At 35.3% G+C, this 22,054-nt stretch overlaps 1 protein-coding gene across 17 annotated transcripts in view; it reads right to left on the reverse strand.

Moving 5' to 3' along the window:
- Positions 1–22,054, reverse strand: part of LOC137250593 (uncharacterized) — an 856,443-nt gene that overhangs the window by 271,368 nt on the left and 563,021 nt on the right. For 15 of the 17 annotated variants that reach the window (XM_067783685.1, XM_067783688.1, XM_067783681.1 and 12 more), the window contains one exon: positions 2,336–2,496. In XM_067783685.1, the coding sequence (XP_067639786.1) occupies positions 2,336–2,476 (141 nt within the window). In that variant the 5' untranslated portion in view covers positions 2,477–2,496. Of the gene's footprint in view, positions 1–2,335; positions 2,497–16,879; positions 16,963–22,054 lie in introns of all 17 variants that reach the window. The other 2 variants (XM_067783679.1, XM_067783694.1) reach the window with 1 other exon arrangement.

Raw genomic sequence — 22,054 nt, forward strand, 5'->3', positions numbered from 1 at the left:
CAAAATGATGTTGTTCGAAGCCATACGGAACCAAAAGATTCCTTGCAAATTGGGCTAACCACATGTACATACAATGTACAAAGTTGAAAAAATCTTGGATCTACTTTGTAATATTTTTTGAAAAGATGTTCGTTAAAACTGAAAGATTAATGCTATATTGATATCAAAGGAATTTTCCACTGCATTTGTTTTTTTTTATACTCAGCTAAGCAGAGCTCACAGAGTATATTAACTTTGTTCGCATAACGGTAATCCCTAACGGCATAAACTAATCGAGATAGATATAGACTTCTATATATCAAAATGATCTGGGTGAAAAAAGATATTCATTTAGCCATATCCGTCCGTCCGTCCGTAAACACGATAACTTGAGTAAATTTTGAGGTATCTTGATGAAATTTGGTATGTAGGTTTCTGAGCGCTCATCTCAGATCGCTATTTAAAATGAACGAAATTGGAGTACGCCCACTTTTTCGATATCGAAAATTTCGAAAAACGGAAAAAGTGCGATAATTCATTACCAAAGACGGATAAAGCGATGAAACTTGGAAGGTGCGTTGACCTTATGACGCGAAATAGAAAATTAGTAAAATTTTGGACAATGGGCGTGGCACCGCCCACTTTTAAAAGAAGGTAATTTAAAAGTTTTGCAAGCTGTAATTTGGCAGTCGTTGAAGATATCATGATGAAATTTGGCAGGCACGTTGCTCCTATTACTATATGTGCGCTAAATAAAAATTAGCAAAAGCGGATGACGAATACGCCCACTTAAAAAAAAATTTTTTAAAACAAATTTTAACAAAAAATTTTATATCTTTACAGTATATAAGTAAATTATGTCAACATTCAACTCCAGTAATGATATAAAAAAAATAAATGTAAGGCGCGATAACCTCCGTAGAGATCTAAGGCCGAGCTTCTCTTCCAATTTGCGTCGTGCTCCTCTTGATTTTCCTACAAATTGGCCTACGGGACCTACATGTTTTATGTCGACTCCGAACGGCATCTGCAAGGCAGATGAGTTTTCACTGAGAGCTTTTCATGGCAGAAATACACCCGGAGCGCTTGCCAAACACCTACGAGGGGCGACCCCTCTTAGAAAAATTTTCTTCTAATTGAAAAACCTTATTTCTAAAATTTTCACGTTGCTTTGCCCGGGGTGCGAACCCAGGGCATACGTTGTGGTAGGTGGAGCACGCTACCATCACACCACGGTGGCCGCCAGTAATGATATGGTGCAAAAGAATACAAAAATAAAAAAAATTTCAAAATGAGCGTGGCTCTGCCCTTTTTATTTTAATTCGTCTAGAATACTTTTAATGCCATAAGTCGAACAAAAATTTAGCAATCCCTGTGAAATTTGGTAGGAGCATAGATTCTATAACGATAACTATTTTATGTGAAAATGGGCGAAATCGGTTGAAGCCACGCGCAGTTTTTATACACAGTCGAGCTTCTGTCCTTCCGCTCGGCCGTTAACACGATAACTTGAGCGAAAATCGATATATCTTTACTAAACTTAGTTCACGTACTTATCTGAACTTACTTTATCTTGGTATAATAAATGGCCGAAATCCGAATATGACCACGCCCACTTTTCCGATATCGAGAATTACGAAAAATGAAAAAAAAATGCCATAATTCTATACCAAATATGAAAAAAGAGATGAAACATGGTAATTGGGTTAGTTTATTGACGTAAAATATAACTTTGGAAAAAACTTTGTAAAATGGGTGTCACACCTACTAACCATATTAAGTAGAAGAAAATGAAAAAGTTCTGCAGGGCGAAATCAGAAGCCCTTGGAATCTTGGCAGGCATACTGTTCGTGGTATTAAATATATAAATAAATTAGCGGTACCCGACAGATGATGTTCTGGGTCACCCTGGTCCACTTTTTCATCGATATCTCGAAAACGCCTTCATATATACAACTAAGGTCACTCCTTTTTAAAACCCTCATTAATACCTTTAATTTGATACTCATATTGTACAAACATATTCTAGAGTCACCCCTGGTCCACGTTTATGGTGATATCTCAAAAAGGAGTCCACCTATAGAACTAAGGCCCACTCCCTTTTAAAATACTCATTAACACCTTTCATTTGAAACCCATGTCACACAAACACATTCCAGGGTTACCCTAGGTTCATTTTGCTAAATGGTGGTTTTCCCTTATTTTGTCTCCAAAGCTCTCAGCTGAGTATGTAATGTTCGGTTACACCCGAACTTAGCCTTCCTTACTTGCTCTTGTTTAAAAAACAGGTTCACCTTATCCCGATGGGTTCACAAAGGTTTAAACATGCGTATAATTTATCATTTTGTAAACTTACCTTATGGGCTTTGATGAGGGCGCCCTCTGAACAAGCTAATGTGACGTCCACCAGGCTCTCGTCCTGTAGTAATTGACTAAACACCCCTAACAGGTTGGATTGATGATTGTTCCACCTCAAGCAGTAGTGCTCACTGCCCATGTCGGTGACAGCTTACGCTGCTGCAAGTGCATGAAAATAAGAAATGAAAAGAACAATGCGTAAGAAAGGGCATAAAATATTTTACTGCAATTAAAATTTTAATTAAATAAATAAGTTACAACATAAATAAAATTACAGAAATGAAGACAAAGTAATTTATTTATGCTAATTTTGTAAAAACAAAGACAAACATTTTTAAATTCCCCTCCTCAACAGTGCTAATAAATGTGCACTTCACTTAAGAAAATATTGTAATTTCCGCAATAAGCGGACGTTAACATAAATTTTCATTATTTCTACGCGCATGCGTGTTTACATATAAGCGTAAGTTTTAGCATACCTGCTTAAGTATGTATTGACTTACATTCCTACATACTCACAAATATTACATGAAAGTAAAATTGCACTTACGTACTTAGTTACATATGTAATCGCATTCAAGTAAGCTTCATTGTTTCTATTAAATTGTGTTTGCGGTTCGCGATTGCGCGTGAGCGATGAAGCAGGCAACGGCTTGGAACTGAAACTGCGTGTGCGTGTAATTGGCAGGCGTTCCGAGGGTCGTTGGGTTGGCCAGACTTAAAGCGGGTGCAATTCCATTTGCACAAAACACATGATTAATCATACTTATGGATATGCACGAGAGATTTACTTCTATATCTTAGCATGCACCTGTGCATGAGTTTATGGTGCTTTGTTTCTCGTAAGAGGTAGCGTACATTGTGCGTTAATAAGACAAAATGAGATATAAAATTGAGGTGTTCCAACTGTGGTATTGAGTTAATAAGGATTTGATGTTTTATTTCGCTTTAAATTTTCGGGAACGAACCTTTTTACTTAACGTAATTTAGGTTTGGAGCGGCGCCGAGGTGTGATGTTAAGTTTTTCTAAGCAGGGTCGCCCCTCGGCAGTGGTTTGATTTTTCAGTGAATTTCTGTCTTGAAAATCTTCTCAGTGAAAATGCACCTACCTCGCTGATGTCGTTGGGAGTCGACTTAAACAGTGTAGTCGTAGAGTAGTAGTAGCGCACTTAGGAGTAAACATACAGGTGTACGTCTAGATAACTTATGTCTGCAAGTTAACTAGAGCTCGCCTACGGGGGAATCTAAACCACGACAGAGATAACTTTACCAAAAAATAATAATTTCGGGTTCTTAGAGAAACGCTTCGTCGGCTGTTCGGGAACAACCGATACCGACACTTTACTGTTTTATTACGTCTTACTATCGGCAGCGAATTGTTATCGTAGATTTATTGGTTTCTTATCGACAGAGCTCAGATTTTATATTCAAGTTTTGTCGGTATTATTAACAAACCGATGAGCCGTAAACTACTACGAAATCCATAACTTTTCAAAATAAAATGCATACGTGTTTGATAACAAATCGAAAACTTCTAAAATCAATCGATAATTTTAAGATAATAAGTTGATAGCTTTTCGATAGCATAACTTAAGTTTGTTATAACAAATCCAAAACTTTTCTATAATCAATCGATAATTTTAAGATAATAAGTAGATAGATTTTCGATAAAGTATCGATAAATTTTCGACAGAACATCGATAAGGAGTCTATAAATTTTCAAAAAGAAATCCATAACACGCCGATAAATTGGTAACATTCCGCCGATAAATTGCTAATTTCTATAATCTTTTAATCACAAATCTATAACTGTTTGACAACATATCGCTAACTTTTCTATAGATAATTCAAAATTTTTCGATAAAAAATTGGTAATTCTTCAATAAGAATTGTATAGCTCAACCCTTGTTATAGATAGAAAATGTATAAAATTTCACTCGTAAATTATAAATTAATAACTCTTGTATACGTCAACGATAACACACTTTTAATAAACCGATAACTCGTTGATAGGAAATTTTGCTGATTTATATTGAGCTATTTGCCCCACTATGTATTAAATCTGTGCTCACGAGTGGGTGAAAGCTTGACGATGGGTTGAAGGATTGGGGAGAAGACTCGAAACTTAAGCTGCCCATCACTGCGGCATCTTTCAGGTGAATGTTGCCGATATTATCTCTGCTTTAACTGAGCTCCGCTACCCTGAGGTCGAGGACTGTCAGGTGCTGCTTGAAATCACTCGCAGTAGCAACGACCTACTTTTGGATAATAAATCTTTTTGTGAGGATATCCCTGCTAAATTTTACGCCGATTTTTTGGCCCGAGCAGACACTTGCGAAGTTGACGTGGCTGCCAGTAGTGACACAGTCTGTCAGAAAGGCTTGGGTCTGCTAAGCTGATGAAATCATAAGAGAGAGAAAACTCTTTCCTAAACCTCAACCAAAGCCTCGAACTTTTTTAGTACTTACTTTTAGCGTAATAAAAACACAACAACAAAGCAATACAGCAACGCGCTTCTGCAGTTTTACCCACTAGGAAATTAGCTTGTGTGTAGTTCCTTATGAAACAAGTGAAGGAAAAAAAATCTATAGAGATTGAAAATATCAAGCAGTAAAAAAAGATCAATATTCGCCATAAACAACAACCGACATTTAATTACTACGCTCACAAATTAAAGAGCAATTCATCATTTATGCAATGCACGCGCAAATATAAACGCATATTAACTAACCTGCCTACATACATACATGCATACGTGGATCTGAATGTGCAAAATTCTATTTACAAGTACATTTGATTGTGCTGATATCCTCAAGTGCGCACGCATGCGCAATGACCACCACCGCCTATTGAGAATACATTTGACTATCGAATGGAGCGACAGCTTAGTAATTAAACACGTTTGTTGCATGTTGTAACAAATGTTACAACAACAATAATAATAGACTTTGTTGGTATTTTACTGTTCGTATTATTTGTTTCTTAACTATTTGATTCGGCTTAATTATGCGTTTTAATACATTCAAAATATTTTTTTGTTTTGAAGTGCAAAACTAAATAAAGGCAAACTTTCTAGTAAACTAAGAAGATATGTTTACAGGGTGCTAGATTTACGACTCCAGCTATGTTTTATTGTATTACCGTTCCTATATATGTATCTGCAGCAGTAAACGCTGATAACCCGAAAAAATGAATTCTGGGGAAATGAAAATAATTTCCCTTTTATATCACTTGGGCAGTTCAATGTGCGTTTATGTCAATGAGGACCTAAAAATAGCTTTATTTCATACTCAATAACCATATCATGGTCTCTTAGGAAAATTTTTGTTCAATTTTTATTTGCCCTTATCAATTATTAAGCATTTCCATCGATTTTCAATTACTACGATTATCGATTAAAATCGATTTTTAACAATGTCTATCGTTTTTTATTCGGAAATCCGTAACGATTAAATATTTTGAAGTGCTATCAATTAAAATTCATTGTTTTTGACATTCGTTGATTTTGCAATTCTTGTCTACTCGAATATTACGCATTTATATTGATTTTCGATAATTATTGTTTTAGATTATAATTCATTGATACTGATATCAATCGAACGAGTTTGAAATTATTATAAGCGATAGTTATACTACTTAATCAATTGTCTTTGTTGATGTTTAAAGTTTGTTATTGTCGATGCTTTGTTTTGTCGACAATTGCACATTTTAACAATTTTCTATATATATTTTAAGTTAAGTCGATAACTTTAGGCCATTTTGCAATTAATATATTTTCAATTATTATTGTTATTACAAATCGGTAGCTTTGATAACAAATCGAATTTTTTCATTAAGAAATCGATAAATTTATGGCAACAAATCGATAACACGTCGATAAGAAATTGATAACACTACGATAACGATACTAAATCTATAGCTTTTTGATAATAAAACAATGCGGGTTGGATAAAAAATCGATATTTTTTTAATAACAAATCAAAAGCTTTATCACAAAATATTGATGAAATTCCGATAAATCATTGATAACCTTTCGACAACATACATCAATAACTTTTGGCTTACAAATCGATAGCCCATCGATAACGTCAGCAATCGATGATAAAATAACAAATAAGAAAAAAAAAAAACTAGAAGTCAAAGAACGTTGTCAACTATTTAGGAGTAAGGTTAGACTCCCCACTAACGTATTGTGCGCAAATTCAACACTCTACTGAGAATGCATCATCGGTAAGCAGACTGATAGCAAAGACCGGAGAACCAACAGAAAGCAAACAGAAAGTGCTGAAGGACATCACATTATCCACGATTTGTACGTCTCCGACCTGTGGCCCAACACATTTCGTAACAAGAATCGTTGAAAGCTTCTAATAGCTGGACAGCTGACAGCAGGTTTGAGAGCAGCCTCCGCTTATAGCTCCCTATCAGGGCCAGCCGTACAAGTGATTAGTGGAACAATCTTCATCGACCTATTAGTGTTGGAAAGAAGATGGTTAGAAGTTAAGTTAAGTGGTTAAGTAGAAGGATTAAGGGCGTATGAAGAAATGAAAGAGCAGAGAAGAAATATTTAGGCAGCGGCAAGAACGGTAGGAAAATGAACAACGAGGCAGACGGAGAGCGAAACTAATAACGGATGCTGCAGCACAGAACACCTTAAGCTTTGGCGAGGTAAGCTACTATATTACCCAATTGCTCCTCGGTCACGGTTACTTCAAAAAACATTTGCACATAATACAATAGGGCGAAGATTTAAAGTTCGTTTACGGCGATGCAGACGATGATGATGCTGAGAACACAGTTTTCAAATGCTAGCGATGGAGCCAGAACCGACAATTGCCCGAAGAAAGAGTCGTCAAAATCACTGTCGATAATGTAAAAGCAAAAATACTGAAGGGCCCAGAAGAGTGACAGCAAATAATTAACTTCTTAAAAATCATACTCAGAGCAAGAACGCGGGAACAGGACGCAGGAAAAACATAAGTCTCTTTTAAATTTCGAGAAATATGGAATTCTAACCTCAAGTTATGTTCCGCTGCGGGCGACGGTTGTTTTTTCGTACACGGGCACACGATTGCTGCGAAGTCAGCAATTATGGTGTATTAGGCATTTTCCATCTCAAACCGCAAAAAAAAGAAAAAAAAAATATATATAACAAATAAGGAACTCATCCTAACCTCGTCTGTACCACACCTATCATAGCAAACCTATCCTTTCCATTCCTTTCGTTTGCTTTCTTTTCACTTCCCACATTATGGTAGGCCTACACTTACATTCTGGTTTACCGCAAACCATTTTTTCCTGTGTAGACCATATACAAGAAGCATTGCAGCTATTCTACGCTTCGTTTCTTTCCAAAGAAAATATACTCAGGTCTCCTAAAAGTCTAATAAGAACAAAACTACAAAGAATCACGTTCACCCCTTTCTTGTGTATGTCATTTGCATATCATAAAGCAAAAAACAAAAAACAGAACAACAAGAAAACATCGACTGCTAACAAGCATTTCTGGTTGCAATTTGCGCGCAGTAACATACGAGTGCCACATGCCACATGCCACACACACACATAACCAACTAACCAATGAGGCAATTCAACAAAATGCGTGGATACACTTTTAGTTTCTCTTCATTTTTCTTGTTTATCTTTCAACTTTTGACCTCGCATCGCTTTGACCGATTTTAACTTGTTGGTTGTACGTTTAATTGATGACTTTTTTGCATTGCTTTTCTGTGCCGTTGGCTAATGCCATTGCCATTTTATCGTACGTTTGAGAATACTTTGTTACTAATTTTTTAATTTTTGTTGGAATGCCGAGGTTGTTGCATTAATTGCTTGATTACGAAACATTTGAGTAGTAAAAAGGTGCGTTGCTTATATTATTGTTTTTAACGTAAGAGGGCAACGTTTACTTTTTTATATATTTGTAGTTGTTGCTTTTGTTATCCTCACTAATAAAATATAAATAAAGGGAGCAACAACATAACTATAACCCAGTTAACAACGCATTTGCATGCAATTATTTTTGAGATATATGTACTTGTCCATTTAAATACAAAACAGTGGGCAGAAGTCAAACTGGTACGAACAAAATTTGTAAAAATTAGTGGAATTGACTTTTTTGTCAATCTTTCATCAAAGCAAACTTAAATGTATTCCCAATTGATTAAACTAAGAAATGTTTTTTTTTTTTTTGTTTTTAATCTTTTTCAAATAACGACAGTAAGAATGTGAAGAAAATTACCTTTACAAATCCTGACTTAAAAATTGATAAGAGGCAGATGAAGTTGTAGAGGTAGACATATAGGCTGAGGTAGAGTTATAGGAAGGAAAGAAGTAGAGGTAGAGTTTGGTACAGGATGAGGTAGAGACAGAGACAGAGGTAGAGGTAGAGATAGAGGTAGATGTGAGATGTGAGGTGATATTGAGCTCAGTTCAAGGGGTTCACTGCTGGCAAAAAGTGGACAATATATTAAAAGAAGTTAGCTAGGAACATAAAAATAATGAGCTGGCAAGGAGGGTTGAGTGTGAAAAACCTTATACACCTAGTCAACCTATAGTGACATCACTCATTGAGGTTGCTTCGAGGGAATACCTACCCAAGATAGGAATGCAACTACGCGGCGCAAAATACACATCCAGGAAGGGAAAAGAGAAGGATACAGAGCTTTATATTGAAGTAGTAAGCTATTATTTGATAACATATTAAGGATGAGCGCAGTAAGGTCTACATTAAGATATGCGGGAACGAACCATTTGGATATGTTTGATAAGATTGGCGAAAATAATATTCGTAACTATTAGGACACGGCTAACACCCCATCAAAACGACTTACTGGCTAATTTCGAATTCGTCTTCAACGCGTTATAACTTCGGTAGACCTTTGAAGTATGTTGAAAGCCCGTCAGCATTAAGTTGGTGTTGCAGGTTCAGTTAAGATCTTCCCTGCCCCCAACGCAGTCTTCGTTAGGGACTGCGTCATCTTTTACATAGTCTCGAAAACCAGGCAAAAAATATTACTGCCGAGCTAAGGAATCTTGTGTTCGAAGGAAGAATTAGAGGGGCGGGAGAGGGGCGTGGGTGTATATAGCGGGTATTAAAAATTACTTGCAATAACAAAAACCAAATATCCCAAAATGTGATTCTTTTATAATTTTTTTATTAAATATAAACCAAATTGTAGTTATTTTTGAAATTTTCTTCCGCACGTTCCCTCCTCAATACAAAAATGTCTCTGGCAGCATCTGCTAGCTCCACTACTTCACCTAAATCCTGATTAACACTTTGTAGAGCGCGACTTAAAGTCAAGGTCAAGGAATGAACTGACGTTAGTACTTGCAATGTAACCTAATATAATAAAAAGATAATAAAAAAATACCAAAATTTAGGTTTTTGTTGTTTGATATTTGTGATATGTATAATATTTGAAAAAAATTTTGGCTATATGCACTGACTAGGGTTCCGTTTACTAACAACATAATTTTGCAGTGATGCCTTGTTTGAACTTGTAAACGCATTGCTTTGGAAATACTGTGCAGTGCTGCATTACCGAATTATCTACATCAACTGAAAAGCTTCAGATGTTGTTGAATCCCTCCACGTCGTTGAAATATCATCTAAGGTGGAGATTACCGCAGGCTGCAGATAGAGGTATGTCGCTACAGCTTCATGCTGCTCAACACATCTTGTGGCACAATGACCCTTCATTTTTTTTGGTCCTTGTCAAACTTCTTTCAGAGTCAATAGCTTTTTGTAGAGCAAGTTGCCTCTTTGCATATTTGAAAAATGTATAAACACTTTTGATGGTGCCTATACAGTTTTTATTTCAACATTTTTGCACGCGCCATTAACAACCAAGTTAAAGGAGTGAGAAGCGCTAGGGAATATTTATCTTTTACGTAAAATTGGGCACCATGGAATTCGCCACTCATAGACCTAGCTGCATCATATCCTTGTTCAACTAAATATGTAAGGTCGATGCCAGAAGACTCAAGAAAATGTATTAAAGTTTCCGTTAATCCTTTTCCAGAAAAATCGGTTACAGGTATAAATGTCAAGAAATGTTCACAAACTTTATGAACACCATCGTGGTGGTCCAAATATCTGACGCAAATTGACATTTGTGCAATGCCTGAAATGTCCGAAGTCTCGTCTGCTAATATTGAGAGAGCTCGCGATTTTTTTACTCTATCAATTATTTGTTTCTGTATTAATGAAAAGCAAATACTAATTAACTCATTTTGAATACGATGTCTTGTGCACATAGCGTTTTTCGATGATGATTCCAAATGTTTTTTCAATTCGATATCACCCTAAGCTCGATACCTTAATAGCGTACGAAAGTTTCTATCGTTGGTGAGAGGATCGCTTGATGTTATCCTGCCATTTTCTTCCGATCCACGCAATGCTATACCCTGTCCACCCAACAAAATTATCGTATCGATTATGGGAACTAAAAGTGTTTTGCTTTTTGTAATAAAATCCAACTTTTGTTGCGACAGTTGCAAATCTATCGGCAAAGTATTTTGTTGGTCGCATTGTCGACTGGAGCAGTGCTCTTTTGGCATATTCCGCAGACTGATGCTTGTGTTGTGTGATAACTTTCTAAATGCACCGTTGAGTGCCCAATGAAGACTGCGGTTCCATAACATATGTATCTGACAGATACTTTTACAATAAAAACGAATTTTGGCCTATTTGGGAGTTTGAATGCCATATTGATTGTTACTTACGTTCCATATTCTATACATTTTTTTACATGCGACTTAAATTAGCTTTTATATTTTTAAATACTGTGATGCTGCTTTAAAAACATAAATTTTTATATCATGAAGGCAATTTTCCTTGGGAGGATTGAACCCCCACCCCCTGCGGCTGGGCCTCTGCTAGTATTTCCTAAGAGGACGAAGTAATTTTTATAATACAGGTCCTGGTTTCTGATGGGGTTTTTCAGTTTGATCGTTAAAGAAACTTCTGGTAGCACGATGCACTTGCCAGCCAGTGCACGGACCAGCCAGTTCAACCTAACTTTACCTACGGACAAACAGAGCAGAGTTTTTCCAAATTTGATTGATTGCTGTGAATTAAGTAAATAGTTTGACACATTTGAGTACATTTTAACGATTGATGTTGAAAGTAACATTATTTCATTATATCTTTAAACCACTGTGGGTGCCGCAACAAAAACAAAATACCCAGAAAAAATGTGTCCGTCGACTACTTTTCATCATTTCCCGACCGACACATACAACTCACACACATCTGACAGACTCAGCACCAAATAACGCCAAACGGGAAAAATATCAGAAAAGCGGCGCACATTTAAATTGAGTAATTATTATTGTTGTTGACATACTTTGTTCGACATGCAACATAACATTGTCAACAGCAATTTGCATTCGCATATTATTCGCTCTGCCGCTAAGCCTTACTCTAAGTTGTTTAGTCGTGATGCAGTAACGCCATATCAGTCAATCAATATAGTGAACGCACTTGCGTTGTATTTTGCGTTCTACCTGCCGCAGCCGCAGTCATAGCCCCCAACAACCCCGAATGCAGCGCACTGTTGTTGTTGTGCAACAATTTTCAAATTAATCAATTGCTCGCTGTCGCACTTGTTGCTGCCAGTTGCCGTTAGCATTGTCGCCACTTGCTGCCAGCAACCGATTTCGCCGGTGATTATAGTAATTTAGGCATTAATCTCTCACATTTAGTTGCATTCATTTTGCCCAATTTGCCCAATTAACGCATTCGCATGATTGCCGGTAACGGTGGCGGTGCCGGCGGCGGCAATGAATTGCATGTGGGAATTGCAAGCATGGGAATATTGTCGATGTTGCACGCATAATTCACACATGCCGCACAAGGCGAGCCATGTTTTTGTTTTGTGCGTTAGTAAGCTGGGAAATATATATTTAAAATAATGCTTAAGATTAAATAAATGAAGGAAGAAAAACAAAATTTATTACACTGTGTAACAAAGTTTTTTTGACTGAGATTGCTAATTTTTTTTATGTGTAAGCATATTTGCTCGCGGTATTCGAAATACATTATGTAAGCATAAGGTTAGTGTAATCGTAAGCGTTGTATGCTATATGAGTTAGTTTAGAATTAAAGTGCAGGCAGAAAAAGAAAGGCAAGGGAGGGAGAGGAAGGAAAGATTAGTAGTCAAAACCGAAGCCGAAGCTATCGCCATAAGTGGAATTCACTAACTTTTTTTAACGATTTTCGTAACGACATATGTATTGACGAATCGATAACTATAACGATTTTGGTATTCAGTAACCACTACTTAACGATATTCGCTTAACTTTGATGTACTTTTGTCGCTAAGCTATAGAAGATAATTTTAAAAGTTTCAAAGGCATTAGCTGGAATTCCATTAATTATAATTCCCTTTAATTTAACAATAACGGTCATCTACGTGCAAATCATGTTAAAGCGGAGTTAGTGAATAGCACAGTCGTTATCGCAAGTGAAAAAGTTAGATAAAATCTCTAGATATAGACGAGTAATTGAGTTATCATCGAAATATTATAATTTCGCTTTCGATAACAAAGGTTATTATTGAGTTACTGATTTTTTATAGAGAAAAAAAAAAAAAAAAAAAAATGATCGGTTTTTGGTCGAAAAATTATAGATTCACTATCGAAAAGTTTCGATCATTTATCGAAAATTTAATGAACTCCAACTGAAAAATTTTCGATTTATTATCAAAAAGTTATCGATTATTTATCGCAAAAGTATCGATTATTTACTTAAGCCACCGATATTATATTAAAAATATACCGACTTGTTATCGAGAAGTTATCGAAGTTAGCAAAAAATTATCGATTTGTTATCAAGAAGTTTTAGAAATATATCGACTAATTATTAAAAAGTTATCGATTTGTTATCGAAAAAACATCGAATAGCTAAAGAAAAGTTTCCAATTAGTTATCGATTTTTTATCAAAGAATTAGTGATTTGATATCGAAAAGTTATTGATTTCTTACAGGAGTATTTCCAGTTTATCGTGTTTTTGTTGTTGATTACCCATCGTTACCCATGACTCATCGGTTTGTTATGAAACAGATATCGATAAAACTTCATTGTAAAATCGATGAAACATCTATAACCCATCGACAACAAGCCGATAAGAAACCAAACAAAAGCGACGATAACAAAACAATAACAACCCGATAATAAAGCAACTTGTCCGTATCAGGTGTTACCGAAAATACGCTGCCGAGGCTCTTCTCAAAAATATCCAATTTGTTTGTTTCTGATAAAGTTATCTCTGTTGTGCTTCAACTAAAATCCCTCGAGTGAGCTCTAATGACATTAGTTTTCTGAACGTTCCCCAGTAGTATTTACGATTTCAGAGATAGGTTTGTGAAAATAAAAATTCTCCAATTAAATTAAGGGGCCCCCGTGGTGTGGTCGTAGCGTTCTTCACCAACTACACCGAAGATCCAGGATTCTGGCCCCTGCAAAAGAACATCAAATTTCTATTTGATAGAAAGTTTTTATAAGCGGGGTCGCCCTTCGGCAGTGATTTGGCAAGCACTCCGATTGTCTTTCTGCCATGAAAAGCATCTTAGTGAAAACTTATCTGTCTTGCAGATGCCGTTCGGAGTCGGCATAGAAAATGTAGGTCCCCTCCCGCCAATTTGTAAGAAAAATTAAGCGGACCACGACTCAAATTGGAAGAGAAGATCAGCCTAAAATCTTTTCGGAGGTTATCGCGCTTTACATTTATTAAATTTTTATATTTTTTTATATTTCTGTTGTATTTAGTTGTCCGAATAGGAATTGAAATTACGAAATCGAACTCAAATTTTAGAATGATGGAATGGAAAAGAACCATACTTAATTTCTCAAGGTTCTTAGCTTGTCGTGCGTGGCAGGACGCCATTTCCAATGACATGCCAATGGTAAAAGTGCATATAATCTGTATAGATGTCGGTCGCTGTCCTACATTGTTACAATTTCAGTGTAACACAGTGTAGCATGGTTCCAATTTAAATGCTCTACATTTTTCATATTTTACTATAGCGCGCATAAATTCCATTTTTTGTAATGTGAAGACAAGTGAAAAATTAAAGCCGGGCCAAAAGTCAGTAATTAGACGAGATATATGAACGATTTTCCATGTAAATCAATTATTCAATTTTACGCTGCATGTATTACATACTCGTATTTATGTAGTTAATTATAGGTTTAGACGGCCAGTTTTTCATTCACATGCCTGCAAGTTATTGTCAAAAATAAATTTTTATTGGCAAAGGCTTATGCATGACGTGTGTAAAAAATGCCTTATAAATATTTACTCGTTAGCAATTATTATTTACATTTTGTATTAAAATGTTTGGGAAATTGAAATTTGTTTATAAACTTGTCATAAATTTGTCAATACAAATTGAGGAATATTGAGAAAATTAGAAATGATAGCCACAAACTTTCAATTTTTTGATTTTTAGTTATTAATTATCTTGATGCAATGTTCATGCCGAAAGAAATTGCGCTAATAAAATCAATAAATAGTTTTTTTTTTCTTTTGAACTAATAGACATAAGGCAAAACTGACTGCATTATGTTTAACTCGACCGAATTTTTTGTCAAGATAACACATTTTTTATGTAATTTCAACAGAAGAGGAACTGTTGGTCTCAAGTTAACAATATTCTGTACAAATGAAAAATTCTCAACCAATTCAACTGATTTTTCTATTAAAACAACTGATTTCATTGGTCATTTCAACACCGAGTAACCGTCAATTTCAAGCAAATGCATCAGCTAATATGAGATAAAAGTTGATTACACAGCTTTTTGCGATGGATACATATCTACAGCAATTTCGGTTGAATTTTCTTGTTATTCGGTTGATTTTTTCTTTCAGTGAATCGGTATGTTTTTCATCACATATTTTCATCTCATCTGACTAAGCAATATCTGCTTAAGCAGTATCTGATACTGAAAGCAGAGAGCATTGGTGACTAGGCCATATGAAGAGATCTTGCCAACAACAATGCATAGCTATCGTATAAGCCACCGTATATTCTGTATGATAATATAAATATATGCAGCAAAGGGCAATATGGAAAAAGTTGTACACTACAAGGTGTGGTTTTTGTCGAGTCCGTTTGTCAATAGATTGATCACCGCGTTAATGCGAGTTCGAACCCCACTCCCGCGAAAAAACGCTTCGAAAAAACTTACATAGATATATTTCCTTGTTCATTTTGATATCGCATTGTTCAAATTTTTCCCAAAATATTTAATAAAACAAAATTCGTATCACTTCATTGTTCGCGTTTCCTGCAGGGCTGTCCTCTTTTGTTGCATATGAGCAATATTTTTAACTTTTCAGTGTTCGCAAGGTGAGAAAAATTGAATGTAACTACATTGTTTAGATATACATACATGTATGCACAAAGCGCATTCCATAAACGATTAGTATACGCATAATAATTGAAATTACTGCATACGTGCATTGCCTCATCGGCTTTTAAAGTCAAATATAATATTGTAGCAGCGCATCTTCTTGCCAGTTTTTTTAAAGCCTTAACAGATAGGACGTTAATCTTATTGTTGATTCATCTCAAGAGTACACTGGGGGAATTGCTTATAACAACGCCATCGAAGAGAAAACCTTTTTATTCATATTCATACATACTAATCGACTGAATGAATATGCTGACTGTTTCCTTACTTTTATCACCGATAAAGAAGCAGAAAACCAGAGGCTCTCATTGACGTACAAGGGCAATTTATTTTATTTTTCGTGACCAGAGCTTTTGAAAGCCGACTATTCGAATAATCGATTAGTCGATTAGCAAAATTTTTTAGTAAAATATTCGAATATGTCTAGTCCAGTAGTGGTTGCAATTCGATTAGTGACATATTCGACTAATCGAATAATTTTTTCTTAGTACCTTTGTGCGATGCACCAAGACGTTGTGGAGTTATTGTTAACCCTTTGCAACTTATATATATTGCACTTTGCTTCTTTGGCATCCTCGAAACTCATTCCCAGTTACCAGTTATGTTCGCGAAATTCAATTTGATACTTTGAATTTTTGCCTCAAAAAATGTTTTCAATTAAAAAAAATATTTTGCAATGACCTGGCAAAGTTTTAGAGCCAACCTAATAATCTGGCTTATTTCTTTTTATATTTTTCAAATATTAAATTTTAACATATTTAATTTTCAAAGTGCCTCAAAAACATTTTTAGCATACAAAAATAAATTTTTTTGTTAAATTCAAGGGCAGTCTCAGCCCCGCCACCCCTTAGCCAGTTCTGCATTTCTATACTTAGATACCATTAAAAAAGCGTTGTACATAATTTTCATTGTGCCTCAAATACCTGCTCAAAAATGCTTACCAGCTCCCCTACTATTGTAGGAAAGAAAATAGTAAAGAACATTTCACAAAAAAAAATCGTCTAAAATCAGTGCGAGATTCGGACGAGAGTACAATATTTAGACCTTTTGATCAGGCAATATGCCGTTTATTTTAAAATATGTGGCGGTTAAGTATATACAGACTTTATAATAATTTACCTTTAAAATAATATTGATTTTTTGTTTGTTCTAATTTCATCAATTATTGCCACAACCTTCGAGACGCTGCTCCTCAAACTTACCTGAAATAAAGAAAGAAAGACAATTAATTAAGTTTTAAAGACATATGTTATTATTATTACTATTAGTATTATTATTATTATCATTATTATTATATGGCATATTTTTTAAATTCCACAGCTCATGTAAATTGTATATATCTACAACTAGCTGGCCACAGTGTGCGATCAAAAACACACACGATTAATCAATTCGCTAGCCAAGTAAACAAAGGGCAGTTGATTTACGACTCACACAATTACAATTCTTGCCGTTACAGCACTGAATAAGCGTTGTGCGTAGTGAAAAAAAAGTGAATAAGTAAATTCCTTAATAATTCAGAAATGGATGGGCCATTTTTTATTTTGCGTTGGTAGCTTCTACGAGAAAGATACCCTTGCTGCGGGTATAATTTTTCTTATAAAACTATTTCCCGTTGTCATCATAACTCAACGTTCTTTACCGAAGCTGATTTAAATACCAAATTATATAAGACCTTTATTCTTATTATTGGATGCATTGTGAGAAGTCCTTAGTCTGAATTTTAAAGGTCATTCTTTTATTTAATATCTGTTATGTAGTGCCGAAAGCTCGTTTTAAATGTATCCATCGATTAAGTTTTAACTTCTTTGAAGTTGATAAGCAATTATTCATTGAACCATGACAGGTATTCAGAAAAAGTTGTTAGAAGTGAGTAGGTATTTCTAATATGCCTTATAATTCTAATAGAGATATCAACTATTTACCTCCAGTAGAAACTTTAGTCAAAATTCGACATGTATGATGTCGCTTCCTTCAGTATCAATCAAAGTCTTAGAAGGCAAAAGTTCATAGCTTCCGCAACCCAATTGTAAACCGCACCTACGCAAAACGTTTCCTGTTACAAATATCCACATATCATACGCATATATAGCAGACGAGGTTATGGTGACTCCAAGTTCCTCTTGGAACTAGACGGTGGGAGGCCTCAGGGCCTAGAAGGTTCAGCGTGTCGTATTAAATCATTCCCGAGATTATCAGGTTAGTATCTTGATGGTGCTTGATACCAGAACGTACCGAAGATATATCCGGCAAAGGCCAGGCACCTTCGGGTCAGTGTCCTTATGGCTACAACAACAGCAAGCAACAAAGTAAAATATCTCAAAGTTTTCTATAACCTTATAAATTTATCTAGCCCATGAATTGAACGAATCCAAAAAGTATTCGTTCACTTTGCATTACGCAATCTGCGCTTCTCGGATCCTATCTCGACTTATAAAGCTCGTTGATTATTGATTAACTTAAAATCATTGCAGGACAGGAGGACACTTTTATCGCTGTCGTTCGTTTTCGATTTATTGCGTGGGGTTGTTGATTTCCCTGTACTCCTTTAGAGGCTAGAGCTCTTCGTGCTTCTGAGTTTTTTCATATTGGTGTTATTACTAGAGCCTTAATTGAGTTAAAAAGAATTTCTAAATTTTGTAAGAGAGATTTTTCTTGTTCGAAAGATTGCTTTCTGAGTATTTTAAATACTTTTTATAAGTAAGGTAATTTATATTAACATTGTTAACTACTTTACACTTGTATAATTAGCTTATAAGATTCTTTTTTAATTGGCTTAAATTAATAAATAAATAATTCCATGGCGTGAACCTTATTCTGATCATATAGAGTAGTATATTTACCATAAATAAGTTCGTAAAATGTTTTTAATTAATTTTATTGGTAATCCGATCAGTTCTTGATTAATAAATTACTGATTTTAGGCTTCCCTGATCATTAATTAAAAGCGAATAAAATTAAATTGTTCCACTTTTATCCCAACGTTTCTTTACTCCTGCGATTATTGCACTGTTGACAAAAACATTCAGCCAAAGAAATGCTTTGGTTGTTGTGCAGTTTCTCCCATAGATTGATTCATAGGACAGCACTTTTTTTATTTGTGTGCTTGTACCAAAGCTACTGTATGTTGTTGACAGGATCATTATAAATAATTTGACTAAAATATAGCGTCTATTTTTTTGTTCCACCCTTGACATTAATGAAACTTATTATAATTTGCAAATATAGTAAACTATTATTGGTTCTTTTACACAACAGTAATAATTAAATGTTAAGTGCCTCAACCTATCAGTTGAAACCAGATATCGACAGCTGGTTTTATCAGAATGTTTCAGCAAAGACGAAATATTGCGTACAATTGCTTCATTACGATGGATCATCCCCGCTACTATATGTGTAGAGTTAAATGTTAGAACTTTTCTCAAGTCGCAGCGCAATACGTTCAGTAGTGTCTGGGATTACCTCTTTCCAAAAGTTGATTTATAATATGTATACAAACACTACCTATGCGGTCTCACCCTGTGGTTTCTTTCCTTCGAATATTATTAATGACGTATTAGAAATATGCAATTTGTATGTACCCATGACCCTATGAGTTTCAACACACAAAGTTTTTGAGTTTTCAGCGCATGACTTCCTTGCCATAGTAATATACGATTCTAATATCTGGGCCCGAATCAGTGGCGTAACTATACCATCTGCGGCCCGTGGCAAATTATTTTGATCGGCCCTATCAATAAAAACCGTCACGTTGTACTCAATTTAATTTTAATAAACTTCGAAATTTTCAGCGTACTCTATTACACGTTCTCCCACAAAAGGCCATATGTTTCCTCTCTCTGGCAATTAAGAACGATCTGCAATCCATGCTAGCCCAATGCGTATTGGGGTATTCACGTTCATCCAATATAATACATATCTCAATGCATTAATCATCTATTCGCTAGCTTTTCGGGGAAGAAACAACAACGTAAGGGAACGTGCCTGCATTTACAATGAAATATAAATAACAATTTAATTTAATAAGATATTTATTAAAAAAATGTCCAGATTTATGTTCCGCAAAAGTGTCTATAACATCATCAAAATTTAAAGATCGGGCCATAAAATGTTCAATAAACAAAATAGTGAAGTTACATAACCTGTCTTGTCTCATAGAGTTTCTTCATGGGGTTTTTATCAATTTATTTTAGAAAATGATCGTTCAGCACTAGCCGTAGTTACAGGAATTGTAAGAAGTAACATTAACGCAGTTAATACTTCAGCGAAGCTGCAAGATATAAAATAATTTGTTATTATAAATAAATCAGCAAGGTCTCTAATACACGACGACTTTTCTATTTCGGTATTTATAAGGCTGGGAGGCTGCAAAACACTGAAATTGAAATAAATTAATTCATTGGAATGAAACGCGATTCCGGCTGGTTTATAATGATGTCCAATACTCGAGAAAATATGTTCACTTTGAACAAACCTTGCTCATCAAAGCTCATCAAAATGGCGTTTTACCTTCCTCTGACGAGTTTTAGAAAATTCAGGGGTGATGTACCATCTTTCTGCTACACTATTTGCTTCCATTTTTAAATTTTCAAATTCATGTCGATTCCTTTTTAATTCTTCTAGACAAATTTTCAAACGTTTTAAGTCTTTTGAAAGATCGGTGGCTTTATGCTGAAGTGCTTTAGAAGCTGCATCGATAGTAAGTAGGATCTTGCAATGAAAAACCAATAACATAAAAAAATTGTAGTTTTCGATCTTCTTTTTGAGTGAAACAGCTTCATTTCTTTCATTTGATTTGCAATTGAGCAGAATGTTTTCGTTAGCGCTTTTTGGGCTAAAACAAACTGAACTTTTAAAGCAAACACGACATCATAACGTCCTTCCCATCTAGTAGGGTTTAATGTTTTTAATGCTACTGAAGTTGAAGACTCACTTTCTTTATCTTTATATATATAAAAATCACGTGTCACATTGTTTGTCCGAGATGGACTCCTAAACTACTGAACCGATTTCGAATTTGTTTTGCACCCCGTGTGTAGTTTGATCTAACTTGACATATAGGATAGGCTATCTCAGTGTATAGTCGCAATATTATTTTATTGCAAATTTTTTATATGTTTATACGTAGTAATAAAATGTTACGTATACGCACCGGCACTCATATTTTCAGGTGGAGTGGATATACTTCCGTGTAATTGGTTGGTGTTTAATTAATCAACGTGCTTATCAATAAAAAATATTATAGCGAATCATATCAAGTATGGCACATCACCAGGGCGGTCGAGGGGGGGGGGGTATTACCTCCGGAACCTGGGTTTCTGAGGGAGCCTCCGATTTAGAAGTACTAAGACATTTTTTTGTAATTCAGGAGAGCCTTTAGTTGTTCCATGTGCAATTTTTAAGCCGAATTTCAAAAGCAACGAATATCTGCATTTCGTTTTAATATTATAGTGAAGTGTGAAAAATAAAAATCTATATATATAAAAGGAAGGGCTAAAATGTGTGTTAGTTGGTCGCCGGTGTTTGAAGAGATGCGCCGGTCGATTTTGTTCAAACGTGGACCCGGGTACCCCTAGAATGTGTTTATAGAGTATAGATAACAAATGAAAGCTGTTGATGAGTGCTTTAGTACAGATTAATATATTATACCGCTGGGTGACTAGGGTCTCGAGATACAGGTCAAAACGTGGACCCGGATTCCCCTAGAATGTGTGGGTAATATGGATATCAAATGAAAGCTGTTGCTGAGAGTTCTAAAGTAATTTTCATTGTGATATTCGATTTAGTCGCATCAACCTAGCAAAACTGATAAATATGCATGCGAAGCCGAAATAGAGACATGAATTAATAATACCCACATACCTATTTATATATGTCCTATTCGATTTGCCTGAAATTTGGTATATAAATTTGCCTATATTAGTATTTACGATCCTTTTTCCGAGAAGTAGACCAGAGACGGACTGGGACTGGGATTAGGACTAGGACTGGGACTGAGACTCGAAGTGGGACTGGGACTGGAACAAAAGAGACAGACTGAGAGATAGATAGAATGAGACGAAGATGGAGATAGATGAAGCGAAAAAGACGGAGGGATGAGTGAATAAAAAACTTAGGAAAAAGCGAAGAGGGCGAGGGCAGAGTTAGACGGAAAAAGCTTTTTAAAATGTCTGCAGATAGGCAAAATTTAGGGCAGAACAAATCAGTTTTCAAATCAGAATAGCTCTGAAATGATGAGTCGATTAAATAAATATGTAAACAAGTGACAACGCGAACTTATTACGAAAAATTTTC

The sequence above is a fragment of the Eurosta solidaginis genome, chromosome 4 (assembly GCF_040869045.1).
Source record: "Eurosta solidaginis isolate ZX-2024a chromosome 4, ASM4086904v1, whole genome shotgun sequence".
NCBI classification, from domain to species: Eukaryota; Metazoa; Arthropoda; class Insecta; order Diptera; family Tephritidae; genus Eurosta; species Eurosta solidaginis.